The following is a 16,163-nucleotide window of genomic DNA, read 5'->3' on the forward strand; positions in this document are numbered from 1 at the left end:
GAAAAGCGGCCGCCGAGGTAGGGATTCGATCCCGCGTCCTTGGGAGCAGTAGTCGAGCGCCGTAACCACTGCGCTACCCCGGCGGGTCGTGACAGAGGCGAGGAGAGCAGCTGGCACATGGCACGTCAGGTGTCTAACACGCACGCTCCTCCTGTTTGAAGATCAAATCGGGCAGCGGTACGACCTTCAAGGTTGAGCAAGAAAGAATTAGAGCGATCTATCTAAAAATGGGCGCGGGGTCCGTAGACAATTATTGCAGTATATATACGTGGCTATTACTAAACAACTTTATTCGGCCCCTCTACCAACCTCTCAACCAACTTTAATCCCGGCACGTAAGCAATTTAATGCTCCCTCCACAGCTCTTCATCTTCATCCTATTGTTTAATAATAAAATTAGGGCGCACATGCAGTGCGAGGTCAGTCGTAGCTTAGATGACGGCCATGCTAAACTCGTGCACTCTGTCCTAAAGGGGCCAATTTTGCATTTATTAATTTTACAACACGGGGAAGCTGCTGTAAACTAACCCACGCGAAACAAAAAGAAACAAACAGTCATCGCCCGAATTTCGGTTTCTCGGGGCTTTGTGAGCACGCGTATGGAAAAACATTGGAAGAGGAAGAGGAAACGTAATTCGCTGCCAGGAGGGAAACCGTCACGGGAAATCTGCCGGCAGGAATGTTCAGGAGGAACCAACATTACCAGGGTACGTATGCCACGCCTACCATCTGAAGCAGATCCGACACATACGAGCTCCTAAATTAACGCTTACATATGCTACACAATTCATTCTGCTTCGTTTTGTAGTATCAATCCCAATCTCGACTTGCCGACGGGGAGCGGTTTCCAGTCACCACTTATGAAAGGGCGTAGGAGAAATTAGGAACGTATGCATGGCTCTGTCCGTATTTAATCGGCTCTCAAAAAGAGAAATTCCAGCTGCTTCGCATTACGCCGGTTTGATATAAAATGGAGCTTTTTGAATTCATTCGACGTTGACAGAGACGAAGCCACTGTTCTAATAAACTGTGAAGTAACGGAATCATGTGATTTATGATGTCTCTCGAAGGCGTTCCCGATCGTTTCAAGCTCACTGCGTCGTGCTATCAGGCATTGAAGATAGCAGATTATACAACTACCCACTGAATCATTGCCTGACAGTGTCAAGTGCCGACTTAGCACTTTACCTTATACTGTCTCACTAGTTTCTTGCAGCATTGCCAAAGCTACGATGAGTGCAGAGGCGATGGCCGGACGCTGCGGAGTGTAGTGAGTATGAGGTGAACGTAACGTGAACGTAAATGACATGTTTTAAAGCGCGCATTTCCGAAACACCAACTCGATTTATATATGCTGTTTTCCGAGTATAGCTTTTGCGACTCTTGCGTATGCTGAAATCACGTTTTCAATATGGCGGCACTCTTTGAAGGAGGCCGTGTCGATTTGCACTGAACACATCGTTGTTATTGCGTTTTTTCGTTTATTCATTGGTCAAAAAATGGCGCATCCAGCGCTCGTTTGGCTCCATTTCCCCTATAGCAACACTCATGAGCTATCATCTTTATTCTTTATTTCGTGCGATTATTTTGCTTCTCTGAGGTCTATCGAAGGAAGGCGGTTCGGTGGTTAAAAACGGTTCAAGTTTGGGAAACCAAATGGTATCAATAGGCTGAAGTTGCCACCGCTGCTTCTTTTGCGTATGAAATGAAAATAATGGACGTGACAAACAGCGTAAAAAGCATTTCGAAACCTTCAAAAACCAAGAAGCCGTGGAGTCGTATTATCAACTCGTCTTTAGTTAACTGTATTTATTATTTCTTTGCGAAACAATTTGAAAGAATTGGTGCCGTATTAAATATTACTGCTCAAGACTATTATTCAGTACTTGTCATTCCTGCTGCTGACATATACCGGCAGAACTCGGCTTGCGAGACGTCTTCACATTCGTACAAGTGTAGCATTATCTTACGAAGTTCGGCTAGCCTTGTGCTCTACACTACGAATACGAAGGAAAATAATATAACTGTGGTAAATGTTTAGCGCAGCCAGCTCACTGGGAAGCAAATCAGCCCACGACAGTCTGCCGATTCGATTCCGATCGCCTTGATTGGTTGCAAATAAAACGGACCGCAAACAGCCAGATCATTACTGCCAGTGCCACGACCAAACAAAATACATGCTGTTTATTTTTTTTTTAAGTTTGTCCCGTTATGTCAGTTACCAGGCCGCCGCAGAGACTACGCAGCAAGCTGCAAGCATTGCTCGCTGCACACAACTATCGAGTGGCACCCATCATGCCCCCGCGAAGGGAAAACGGTGTCCTCACACTGAAAACAGAGGAGGGCATCGATGCATCCTAATTCAGTGGCCACTGGCATCGTCCGGAAATGCTGATTCTGACATTTCATCCATTCTCTCCTCACAAAAACTTAAGAACTAGGCCAGTAGAGAAATATCGGGTGCCACCAAGAGGTACCCGATAGCACTGAGGAAAGAGCCATCTTATACGAGGGGATGCACTAGCCACCGGGTCAACGCCGGGGTATAATTGTTTGAAGTTTTCTTTACGCACTAGGCTGGCGTGAATGCGTTTGCCTTTAGCGAATATTTTCGTGGGTTGAAGCTGTCTTGCTTTTCCATGTTTCACGAAGTACAGCCGCCTTTTTCTTGTTCTTTTCCCTTATTTTTTCTTGAAGGTATGACGACGTGTTGATACTGTTCCTCAATTTTCAGAAACTGACAGCATGCAGTCAGCTTCTAGCCTCATACATGAAGCGCACACAACGTCGCTGTCATCCACCGCTAATTCAGAAGGTATCGTAGCTTCATAATTTCTTTATGATTACAAAAGCAGTGGTTCGATCTAAATAGAGTGGCTCCGAGAAATATGGAAGTTGTCATCGAGACAGACAGTCATGTGATAGCAGTGGTCCAGTAAATAGGCAATACTTTGGTGCATTATATAAACGTAACTATAATAATCTACTTTAATTCACTCCTTAATCCAGCAACGCCAACTATTCCTTTCACCTTAATAAATTTTAACCACCTTCTTCTACCTCCTAATCCGCCATAAACTTCTTTTAACTCACCTTAACCCACATTTATTCCACCTTAATTCGCTTCTTAATCTACCTAATACTTTTACATTCACCGCACATAAGCAGTCATAAATCCATAATTTTTTTTATCCCGACTGTTTCTGTTGATCATCTTCCAGCCTCTCTGGCGGTGCTGTGCGGTAGTGGTTAAATATTCGGACCATTTTGGAGCTTCTTGCAAAAAAAAAAAAAAAAAAAAAAGAAAACTCAAGTTTTCTGCAAATATTTGTTATATACCTGTCATCAGAAATCGTAGTAATGAATTCGAATTGATACCGAATCTCATGTTTCGATGATATTTCCCTCATTCACTAGCCCGCGTTTAGGCTCATCGATGTCAATACACATATCGCGATAAACGTCCCTCCTAAATCTTTTATACAACCAAAATGCAAGGATAAGAACAATACAACATCACGGCATTTCTTTTTTCCCGCAGCAGCCCCGTAAGTATACCCACTTTGTCCTCGCATCATTCAGTTCTCGATTAGTAATTGAACTATGCAAGCTTGTTACTTTTTCCGACAAGAGTATATATTGCGTTCACTAACGCAAGATCGGAAGTAAAGCTAGGGAGGAAATTAATTTTAGATTAGCGTTTACGCACATACATCCAGCAGCTTTAGAAGATGACAGCGAAAAGCGAAGGAAGGGCTGTGTGGTGGGACTGCACTGACAGCCTCCCTCACTTCACTGAAATTTCAAAGTAGACAGCAGGCAGGTCGTTCATTAGTGCGAAGAGAACTGAGTAAACCCCATTCAGTTAGGCGGCCCTGGTGCACTTCAAACGAAGACATCACTCCCATATTACCACAAATTGAGTAGAGTCAATAGCCAGCACAATTAGCACTTCAGGTGTAAAACAGGCGTGTGCGCTATAACGGCGGCCGTATTTCTAAGGAGGCGAAACGCAAGACGGACGTGCAGTGTACTTTACCAGTGCACGTTAAAGAACGACCGGAGGATGAAATTATCCAGAACCCTCTACTACGGCTTTCCTCCTAGCCTGAGTCCCTTTGAGAAGTGAAACCTCGAACATTAAACCAAACCCAGATGAACACCTAATAGGCAAGAGTTCTCCACAAAATGTATGTAATAAGCGATATCTCACAGCCATCATCGGCAGCGTCCTCACGATGCCTGTTGTGCACCATCTATATGGCTCCAGTTGCGTGCTTCATGCCGAAACGACCTTTTCCTTGATCAAAGCCGTGTTGTCAAAACAAAGAGGCAAACATATGGAAAAAATTACATTGTTAGAACAAGGCCTCGTCTCTGTCACGCTGCAGGGATAAAACCAATGCGTCGCCACGTTCCCCATTAGTCGCTTTCGAAGATAGCGGCGTAAAGTTATAGTTTACTTAGATGTGAGAGTGAAGAGTGAAGTTGAATGGGCCTTAGCCGGTCTTGCTAAGAACAAAGCTAGCGTAATTGATGGCATCCCAGCTGAGTTGCTTCAAAACTTCAACCATGACGACGCTGTTGACGTTATGTATACATTATGTCAGCAAATTTGGACAACCCTGCAGTGGCCACAGGATTGGAGGAGGTCAATTTACATCCTCATTCCGAAAAAAAAAAAGCAATGCCAATGATTGTTCCAACTACCGCACGATCGCGCTTATTTCGCATGCTAGCAAGGTGATGTTGAAAATCCTCCTAGGTAGTCTGCAGCAGTATATGGATTGGGAGCTTCCGGACGCGCAAGCTGGGTTTCGCAAGGGCAGAGGAACTAGAGACCAGATTGCCAACCTTCGCTGGGTCATGGAAAAAGCAAGAGAGTTCCAGAAACCCATCTACTTCTGCTTTATTGATTATGCGAGAGCGTCTGACTGCGTAGGTCACAGCAGATTGTGGCTAGCTCTCCAAGAGTTGGGAGTTCCAATTCACCTCATCTGTCTCCTCAGGAACCTGTATGAAGAGCAAGAGGCCACAGTCAGAACTGGTCATGTTCTTACTGATTGGTTTCCGATTGAAAAAGGAGTGAGGCAATGCTGCATGCTGTCACCCTGCCTATTTAACCTATATGCTGAGTGCATCATGAGGAAGGCCGGTCTGGACGAGTCTTCAGCTGGAGTGAAGATTGCTGGGAAACGTATCAACAACCTTAGATATGCGGATGATACCACTTTAATGGCAGAAAGTGAAGTGGAATTCAAGCGACTTCTGGTGCGCGTACAAGAAGAGAGTGAGAAGTTTGGGCTTAAACTGAACATTAAAAAGACAAAGATCATGGTGTCTTGCCATATCAAGTCATGGAGCATCAAGGGAAAAGAAGTGGAGGCTGTGACAGATTTTCTCTTCTTGGGCTCCAAGATTACCCCAGAAGGAGACTGCAGCCATGAAATTAGGAGACGCCTGCTTCTGGGAAAGAGAGCCATGGCTAGCCTTGACCGCCTAGTAAAGAGCAGATACATTAGACTGCCAACCAAGATCCGTATAACTCTTGCTATGGTCTTTCTAGTTGGGATGTATGGATGCGAGAGTTGGACTGTGAAGAAGACTGTCCTCCGAAGAATTGACGCGTTTGAATTGTGAGGCTGGCGGAGACTCTTGAGGGTTCCTTGGACGGCCAGAAGAACAAATCAGTCGATACTGTCGACCATAAACCCTGACTGCTCATTGGAGGGTCAAATTATAAAGTTAAAGCTCAGCTACTTTGGTCATCTGATGAGAAGAGAGGAGTCGCTGGAGAAAGATTTGATGTTAGGGAAAGTTGAGGGTCACCGGAGAAGGGGTAGGCAGCGAACGCGATGGTTAGATGGCATCCTCGAGGCGCTGCAGATGAAGTTATGGGATGTTAGGAAGATAGTGAGAGACCGGAAAGCGTGGCGTGATATGGTCCATAGGGTCACGAAGAGTCCGACACGACAGAACGACTGAACTGAACTGAACTGAATCTTCTTTTCAAAGGTTGGCGTGACAATCAATACGCAGAAGACCAAGGAAATGTTCAATAGCCTAAGAAAGGAACAGCAGTTTACGTTAGGTAGTGAAGCACTGGAAGTATTAGGCGAATATGTCTACTTAGGACAGGTACTAACCGGAGATCCGGACCATGAAAGGAAAATAACGAAGATAATGAGACTAGGATGGAGCGCATTCGGCAAGCACTCCCCGATTATGACTAGCAGCTTACCGGTATCGCTCAAGAGGAAAGTATACAACAGTTGCATCTTACCTGTACTTACCTATAGGGCTGAAACGTGGAAGCTAAGAAAGAGGGTCCTACGTAAGTTGAGGACAACGCAGAGGGCTATGGAACGAAAAATTCTAGGGATAACGTTAAGAGTTAGGAAACGTGTAGAGTGGTCAGAAAAATAACTAAAGTCACTGACATTCTAATGGAAATTAAGAAGAAGAAATGGGCATGGGCAGGACGTGTAGAGCGAAAAAAGGATAACCGATGGTCGCTTAGGGCAACAAACTGGATTCCAAGGGAAGGAAAGCGTAGCAGGGGGCGGCACAAAGTTAGGTGGGTGGATAAGGCTAAGAAGTTCGCAGGGGTGTAGTGGATGCTGCTCGCACAAGACCGGGTTGATTGGAGGAATATGGGAAGGGCCTTCGACCTGCAGTGGAGATAGTCAGGCTGAGGATGATGATGATGATGCTGAGTTTGAATCTTCACAACTACTACTACTACTACTACTACCATTGCTATGTTTTTTTTTTCTTAGTTCACGTTGCCGCTTGAACTTTAAATACTCAATGTGACACGACAATTAATGACGAAGCGAGTTAACTAGAGAGATGTCCGTGGTTTGTGGTAATCAGATCATGTCAAGAAAGCATATCAAGCTTTCGCGGCGCAACTTTCGTAACTTACACTTCCAGACGGCCAATTGACGAAGCTTAAGCGCAAGCACAGAAGAATCTGAGATGACGGAACTATGCGGCGAGCGGTGTTTCATAACGCGACGCAGGTCAAACGTCAAGCACTACGCGTTGTGCGCGGCCTTCCTTCTGGCGGTGCTGACTTGCGTGATCCTCTACCTGGCAGTGGGCTCCAACAAAGGTGAGATGACAGGTGAGTCGCTAGCCAGAGCGATGCATTCCGTCTTGCAAACAGGGGTGGCACATGTGTAAGATTCGGTTCTGACATTGTATTTCACTGCATCTCTGGGCTCGCCGCTTTCGTTTGCTTTTAATTCTTCCGGTATTTTTCTCACGTCCATGCCTTTAGTATTTATAATGGGCAACGGTCAGTTATTTTATGTTGCTTCCTGAACGGGGGAATGCTTCTTTTTTGTGCCCATTGTAGTGTCTGTTCTAGCTATTTTTATTGTTTATTTGAATTTCGTCATTGCAGATTGACAAGTTAACTAGCAGCCTTTTTGTTTTCCCTTTCCCCTTTTCTGATTAAATAAAGAAATGCGATTTTAACTGAAACCGGTGAAAAGGCTTAGAGCACTGCAGAAACCTTACTGGAAAAATGCATTGCGTGAATATTATTGTTAGTGTTGTTGCAACACTAGGCGCTTCGTCGTTGTCTTATTTTTCCCAGTTTGTTTGTCATTTTAATTTTTATTAGTTATTTGTTGTTATTTTGTTTTCTTTTTATTGTTCTATCGGTTTATTTCCCTCAGCGCTCTCTAACACTCTATACAAGTAGAATTATGAACACATTCGCCAAAGGTCGGCGAAGTGTAGTGGTCATTATGCTCGGTTACGACACTGAAGAATGGTGGCCACATTCCTGGTGTGGACATGATTTCTTTTTACTGTCAGTTATTTGTGACACACTCTGGTGAGAAGCTTTGGTGGCGCGCCTTAGTAACCCACTTTGGTGCCATGCTCAGATGACGCAGTTCAAGCCTAAAAATGAAATGCCGTCGCATTAATAAATCGTTTCTAGTGGCGCCCCCTGTTATCGAGAGCACAAGATTGCACATATGAAGGCATCGCCGAAAACGATATCAGGAAAAAGACTACGATACTTCAGTTATTTCTACATTTGATCGTATTAATTGACATCTAGCAAATCAAAAATAAAACCGAGTCTATAAGAGAGGCTGGAAACAACACTTACTCACGTCGAGTCATTTTTTCAAACTCAATAATGTTTCTAAGGTGCTGAGGTGATATGACGGCTACAGTTATGAGTTCCCTTTGTGTAGTAATCGATGGGGGTAGGTAAAAACGCCCCCGGAAAAAACGTGCCCGGAAGATACGGCCCCGGTAAAAACGTCCCCTCAAGAAACGGCCCCTGAAGAAATGGCACCTAGGAAAAACGTCCCCAAGGCAAAAACTGGCCTTAAAGACGGTTTCTTCCGGAACTCACATAAAAAAAATTCCAAGCCGACAGGTGGAACCGCTGTAAGAAACTTAACATGCATCATTCGTCATAGAAACTCGCCACGGGGAAACGCAGTCTACGTCCTATAGCGCGAGACTTCGTCCCTGTTCGGGGATATTTTTTCCTACCTCGCATATAGGGACATATTTTCCGGAGACATTTCTTCCGGGCCCATTCTTTCGGGGCATTTACTACGGGAACCTTTTTTTTTTCGGGGACATTTTTGCAGGTTCCCGCAATCGATACATCCGAAAAAGTTCATCTACTTTAATTTACCACCACTTAAGCTGGGATAAATATTTTGGGCACATACTAAAGTTTTGATAACCTATTTTAAGGAGTTTCAAAACGAGAACTTGATATCCTCAATTCTCTTCTTCTCATACGGCATAACACCTGCACTATAATCGTGAGATATGCGATGGCATCCAGGTTGCAGATACGAAATGGTTACGTACGGTCGCTCATTGAGAGCACCGCCAGAAGGCGTACAGTCACCGATATCAGAACGCTTCTGAAAATGCACTTAACGCTTTGCTTTTACCGCAGCTTGGCTGAACAACATGATGCTCGACGACAAGCGCGAGGGGCCCAACCGGCAGGCCGGTGTGGCGCAGGAGCCCGAGCCGCGGCCAGGCCCGTCCATTGCGGCAACCCCTGGGAAGGGGAATGACAAGCACAGTAAGCGCTGCTAATGCTTCCAGTGCAACACAAGTCGACATAAGCTTTGTTTCAGGTAGCAGTAGGACACGGAGCAGTAACTATGGTTTAGGAGCTGCGCAAGTAATAGCAGTTGCAAGAGCAGAGGGTTTGTGCAATCGTAATGGACCGCTTTGGTCCCTTGTGACCTCCTAAACCCTTTTTCCTCCTTTTAATACGAGACAAATAAAGTGATAACTGAAACCAATGAGGCTATAGAAAAACTGCGGAAGTGGGAGTCCCCTATAACGGCCAGTGGGCTGGGATGAAAGCTGCGGCGGCCATCTTGAGGGGGGAAAGAAGCGGCCTGCCAAGCGCTTGGAAGCGCTGTTCGCGGGCATTGCCAGAGTGTTTCAAGTGCTTAAAGGATTTTTGAGTTCTGATGCAATGCTATCGGCTATCTGGTGAGCCATACTGAAGGTGTCCGAATCGATTTGAATCACCTGGATTTTTAAATTAATCGACGATATTCGAGTACTGGGTTTTTTTTTTCCGCTCTACTCAGTGCGAAAATCGCAGCTCAACATCAATTTCAGACATTTCAGTGAAGCCTTAGCAACGTTTATTACATGTTTGCTTAGCTTATGTCGACTATAACAGCACTGAATTAATTGCAAGTCTTATAAACATGGTGAAATAATTAACTGCTACGAACATTGATATTTATGTGATCATCAAGTCATATGTCATAATATAGCTTATGTCGAGTAGAATTGGGCTTGGCTAATTTTAAGTCCTATTTTTATGCTAATTATATATTTGTGAATAAATATTAAAATACATGGTTACAAGTATATCGTTGAATAGCATGTGCGAGAATAAATTGACTGGACTAACTGCACGTCCTAAGTAACTACCACTAATTAGTAAATTGTGATTATATATGCTATCCTTTCAAGTCATATATCGTGATGTAGCTTACATCAAGTAATCAAGTACAGTTGTACTAAACTAATATTATTGCAATATACTAAGGGACTAACTGCTGATTATTAGTAATCATGATTAAAATGGAACTTTATGCTACAAAGTATCAACATAATGCTGAAACGGTCTCGACGGACAGAATCCAAATCAAACGCTAAGCAACACAAAAGCCACGCAAAACACAGCTAATTTATCCACGAAAAACATAGGTAATACCGCAAATTAGCGGTAAATAACACGTGCAGTTAGTCCAGTGCTGTTCTACTCGGCATAAGCCATCCAACGATATACGACTTGTAGCTATACCATGTATTTTAATATTTATTCACAATTATATAATTAGTAGTAATTAATTAGGATCTAAAATTAGCCCAGTACAATTATTCTCGAATATGCTATCTAACGACATATGACTCGATGATGTCGCACGAAATCCAAAGTTTATTAGCAGTAAATAATTCACCATGTTTAATTAAATTTGCAATTAAGGCAGTGTTATTAAACTTGGCATACGCTACGCAAACATGTAATACTAGCGTTGCTACGGCTTCACTTAAACGTTTGACATTGATGTTGAGCTGCGACATTAGCTCTCAGTGGAGCAAAAATCACTCCAGTGCTCGGATATCATCGATATCTTTAAAAGCCCAGGTCGTTAAAATTGATTCGAAGACGTCCAATATGGCTCACCTGATAGCCCAAAGCACTGAAACACACTGACAACGAGGGCGAACAGAGCTCCCAAGCGCTTGACAGGCCTTGCACTAAATATTATGGAGCTCCTAACATCTGCCCAGCTGCATGGCCACAGGATAATGTTTCAATGGATCCCTGCCCACTGCGGGCTCCATGGGAATGAACAAGACGATGAAGCGAAAACCGCGCTCATCAATGGCCTCCAATGGCAGTCCCTGGAACTAAACATTATGGAGCTCCTAACATCTGCCCAGCTGCAAGGCCACAGGATAATGTTTCAATGGATCCCTGCCCACTGCGGGCTCCATGGGAATGAACAAGCCGATGATGAAGCGAAAACCGCACTCATCAATGGCCTCCCAACAGACGTGCCTTTTTCAAGAGCGGATACAACTTGCCTTCTTACGAGTTGTAAGAAGAATGCTACAGCAGGCCCAGCCAGACGCCAGACACATTCGTCTAAGAAGGCTAAATCGAACATTGAAATTTTATGTTCCGCGTGATACTCCGCGCCATCAGGCATGTTTGCGACATAGACTTCGTTTAAATGTGGCTTTCACGCGCAAGTACTTACATTTAATTGGACAGGTGTGCTCACCGGAATGCTCAACTTGTGGCATCCCAGACACTGTGGACCATATATTATTGGTGTGCCCAGCATATGCGTGCGAAAGAAGTCTGCTAGCCGCTTCCTTGAAGTGTTTGGTCAAGAGGCCTCTGTCGGAAGAACTGCTGTTGGGCGCTTGGCAGGACAAGGGGAAGGGTGTCCAGGCAGTGCGTGCTATTTGCCGTTTTTTATACGCCACCGGACTTGATTCGCGCTTGTAAAGCAAGCTCCCGTGCCTGTATATATTTTCATATGCCTTCTCTCACGTCGTCACCCATCATGATCCTCTGTCGTTTTCTTTCCCCTTTCCCAGTGCAGAGTATCAGGCAAGATTGTAATCATTCCGGCCAACCTCTCTGCCTTTTCTTTTCAATAAATCCATCTATCTATCTATCTTGCCCGCCTCAAAAAGACCGCCGCAGGCTTCACCCCAGCCCACTGACTTGCACTCTAGCAGTTATTTTTTATAACCTCCTTCACTGCGTTCACTGTACGTCAGATGACTGCGCGGCAATCGGCCCAGTGTAGAATAGTGGTGCGGCAGGGAAGACCATGTCATGTGAACATAATATGTTTCAATATTGTTAGAATTACATGAACATTTCGTTTAAAATACTCGAGAATTTCCAAATGATGAATTATGCATTTTCTGCTGAGTGCTCTTGTGTTCGCACAATGGCTCAAAACTGCTATATGGGTTTCATTTATACTTTTTGATGAAGTGCCGACTTCTTTCCTAATCATTAAAAAAATGTAAGGTCTCATTTTAGAGCATTTTAAATTATTCTGCTCGCAAACATGCAGATCAAACACTATCTAATCAGTCATTGCTAGATTTACTGAAACGCACGCAGGCGTCCGTCTTAAAGCAATACTCTGCGGACCGTAGGCATATTGAATTAAAGTTACTGTTGACAACGTTCCTCAGATTTCGGCCTTCGTTAGGCGTGGCTACTTTGTTGGGCACTGATATAGAAAGTAAAGCAATATAGCGGCGATTACGGGAGTATGCAATCTAAATGTCCGTCGAGTTTGCGTGATCTGGTATTGAAAGAGAAATTTGAATTAAAAAAAAAAATATCTGTGGACCCAAATTTCAATAGATTTTTTCGCTTATGGTCAGTGTATTTTAGTCATTTCATGCAATTCTTTTTCTTGATATGCTTCGAAATCCCAACTTTCGAACTTTTTCCACTCGTCGTTTCTGGCGTTTCAAGAATTATGCATTTTTTCGCACTGTGAAGGATTATAAAATTTCACAGCAGGCAAGGGCTCAGGAATGTGTGGTGGCTTCAACAATTGCTGGGCAAATCATCTATGTCGAATCCGCGTCGGGCTGCCACAGAAACAATTTTAAATGCATGGAATTTCTCAGGCTATGTTTGAAGTTGCATGAATTTCACAATTTTTATGCTTAACTGTAGTGTTCTTACCATATTAAATATATTCACAAGCCCTCCCGGACTACTACGCAAATATTGTCGCAAGAATTTCTCAAAATCAAGAAATCTTGCGTGACTGGTTGATGATCTAGCGCGTCCGGTACGTTATAGATATTTGCTCCCAAACAGTACGCTTTTGAATTGATAAACCACTTGAAGTCACTCATCGTAACATAATCTACGTTTCTGGCTTGCTGTTAAGTTCCACACTAGGAAATGGCTGGAACCACGACTATACAGTAAAAATGGTGCATCATGATTGTTCATTACTGGCTTTTCGAGAACGCCACTGTAGTACTGAGGCCAGCTCCGCTTTTGTTTTTTAATTTGCAATCAGCGTTTTTTTAAAAAAAGGAAATAACGCCACAGAATATTCACACTCTTGAGATGAAAAGTGATTATAATCCTAGAGCTTGACAAGCAATGAGAGCGGAATACGTTGTTGAGCGAGTTGGTTCATTTGGATTCCGTAAACGACGATCAACAGAAACTGCCTTACGATTTCAGTAAGACGTTTGACTGTCTCAACCATAATATACTAACTTACAAGCTTTCACTGTGTGGAATCGACGCAATACCCCTAGCTCTAATATTGCCTTATTTGAACAATAGGAAGCAATCGGTGCACGTAGATGACCAGCAATCTTCTTTTTTATTAGTACCAAATGGAGTTCCTCAAGGCAGCATGTTAGGGCCTTTGATTTCTAATGTATGCATTAATGATATTGTGAACATTGATCCAAACATAAAATTCTTATATGCAGATGACAGCAGAATATTAATTTCCGGTCATAATGTTGATGACCTACTTCTAAAATGCAATCAGATACTTTAAAAATTATATCTCTAGTCGAATTTGAACTGTATTAGTATAAATCCTAAGAAGACGAAAATTGTCATTATCAGAGCTAAAAATAAATTAGTGCAAGCAAGCCTTGCTGCCAGATATCAAGACCAAGAAGCTCAAATAGTGAATGAACATAAAGTTCCCGGGGTCATGTTTTCTGCCAATTTATCTTGGGATAAACATATAGAAGAGGTTTGTAAAAAACTAACCACAGTAACGGGAGCCTTATCTCGTTAACGACAACTTCTTCTAACACAAGCTAAAATCCAAATTTACCATGCATTGTTTGGTTCGCATATTACCTACTGCAGCTTAGTATTGGCTACGACTACAAGAAGAAACATGGCAAAGATACTTATGCTTCAAAAAAGGATCGTGCGACATATTGCTAACTTAGAATACCTGTCTCCCACGCGAAGTGCCTTCATAAGCTACAATATATATCGAGCTGAATATTTGTATCCGTATCGTCTTCTCCGCTCTTTCTACTTTTTCTGTTCAGCTCCTCAAAAGTTTTTGACGAATCTAGCATCTTTAAAAAGAAGGCATGGCACACTATCCACACGCAGCGATGAAGCATGGTTACTACCAACGTTTCGAAACAACTACAAACATCAGTCATTGCAGCATAACATGATATTTATTCTGAATAAGCATAAATGTGGGTCTAGTTAGGGCGTTAAAGAACTGAGAATGTATTTTCTTGAAAAAGACTGAATGAGTAGAAGTATTTGCTTTTGATATGGTGCTTGCTTTCTAAGGGTTTTTCTTTCAACATGTATGTATCTGTTTTTGTTTTCGTGTTATTCAATTTACTTCCTTGCTTAGTTGGTAGTGATGTGTATTTTGTACTAGTCTAGTACCGATAATCGAAACTAATTTTGAACATGTTTATGTTTATATAATAATTTTCGGGTATTTGATATGTTGTATGATACCACGACTGCCTTGTACATGGGGTCATAGGCCTAGTCAAGCTGACGAGACAGCTTTTAGCCTTGCCCGATTCCAGGATGTCTCCTCTTCTCTCGTGATCGTCTTTTTCGCGCACATACCTTCCCATCAAGCAGGGAGACACGTGCATCAGAATTAACTTTCAAAGGTCATTATCTTTTTTACTTCATCCTATGTATGTATTTTTGTATCAAGTCGCCAAAGTACTGAAGGCGACAGTCACTGCTCACCTACTGAATGAAAAATATGCGGAAGATGAAATTCAGTTAGCACTCTGACGGCCGTTGGCGAAGTTCACGTGGCGACCTATGTATGCGGGTGTGCAATGCACCATTTCAAAAGAGAAAACGTGTCATGAGGGCTTTAGGATTAATAATGTTCCAAAAGTAGTCATGCCTCGTAAGGCAGCGCCTGGAATAGGGTATTCTGATAGGTTGGACGATGAAAAGACCGTATATGAGTCTGAGATATGTGAGCTGAAAAGCACCGCGTTCCTTGCAGCCGGCAGCAGCGACTTGATGCCCGTGGCGTGCGTGACTGGGGAGAACACGAATGACGTGGCGGTGCCTGCGGATGGCGTGTGCGACTTCTTAGTCTTCGGGCACGTAACTGTGGACGAGTCCAACAGCCGTTTCGTGTTCGCTAGCCACAACGGTAAATGCAGCCCGTACTTACTGCCGATATTCGTTTGCTCATTTTTTGATACTAAACCAAGCTAGTATAGTGTTTTATATATGACAGATACACTATTTTTTTTTAAAGATAATAATTAACTCAAAATGAAAGCAGTCCGCTTTTTCTTTGTTTCCTATCCTGTAGGCTAAATTATTTTTTGTTGTTCATGGCTGTTCGGAATTTTGGCATTAAAAAGGTCAACAGCTGCTTGAATGACGACGCTTCTGAGAGCCTGATTTAAGGATACTAATTCACAAGATACTCGAACTCAAAATATTATTTGGAGCGAAGCAAAATGGGCCGCTTTTGACAATGTCTCTGACGATGAGCTATGCTCAGGACAACTTTTGTCAATATTTGTCCTTAGTAGTAGCTTTGGGTTTTTGTAATCATATTCCGTGCTGTGTAAATATGGCAAACAGCATGACGACTGGGTAGCGCTTATTGATTTTAGCACAGAAACGTACGTTTTACTACGGGCTGGTTTAGAAGACAGTTTGATTCTTTTTGATCAGGCTACCACTAGCAGTGCTGATACTTTTGTCAACTACAGAGCGTATTAATAGATGCAGCAATAGAGTAGACGAGGTGCATCCGCTTTGAGCGAATGTCGGCCATGGTTCGAATGCAACATCATGCAATTCCTTGTCGAGTATATAAAAAAGGACTTGAACGACACCTAATTACCATTAGACGCTGTGAGCGTGTACCACACATACAATGCATTACGACACACGCTGTGGATGACTTCACATACAGTGCGTCTTCACACATGTTTCATATTGATGACAATCGCTATAAGTGAACAATGAAAAGCATGCCGGTGGCAGATGATGGTCAGCAGGTGACATTGCTGAGCACCCATTCGTCGGCCGGTTAGTATCACATCACGTGACACGAACTAGTTGGTAGGAACCG

General features: G+C 43.2%; 1 protein-coding gene across 2 annotated transcripts in view; it reads left to right on the plus strand.

The window, feature by feature from the left end:
* The first annotated feature begins 7,732 nt into the window (after positions 1–7,732).
* LOC146209565 (uncharacterized) overlaps positions 7,733–16,163 on the plus strand; it is a 75,799-nt gene continuing 67,368 nt past the window's right edge. For both annotated transcript variants that reach the window (XM_084587420.1, XM_084587421.1), the window contains exons 1-2: positions 7,733–9,079; positions 15,072–15,224. In XM_084587420.1, the coding sequence (XP_084443546.1) occupies positions 8,962–9,079; positions 15,072–15,224 (271 nt within the window). In that variant the 5' untranslated portion in view covers positions 7,733–8,961. The remainder of the gene's footprint in view (positions 9,080–15,071; positions 15,225–16,163) is intronic.

This window comes from Amblyomma maculatum, chromosome 1 (assembly GCF_055883805.1).
Source record: "Amblyomma maculatum isolate TAMU_Amacu chromosome 1, ASM5588380v1, whole genome shotgun sequence".
In the NCBI taxonomy this organism is placed as follows: Eukaryota; Metazoa; Arthropoda; class Arachnida; order Ixodida; family Ixodidae; genus Amblyomma; species Amblyomma maculatum.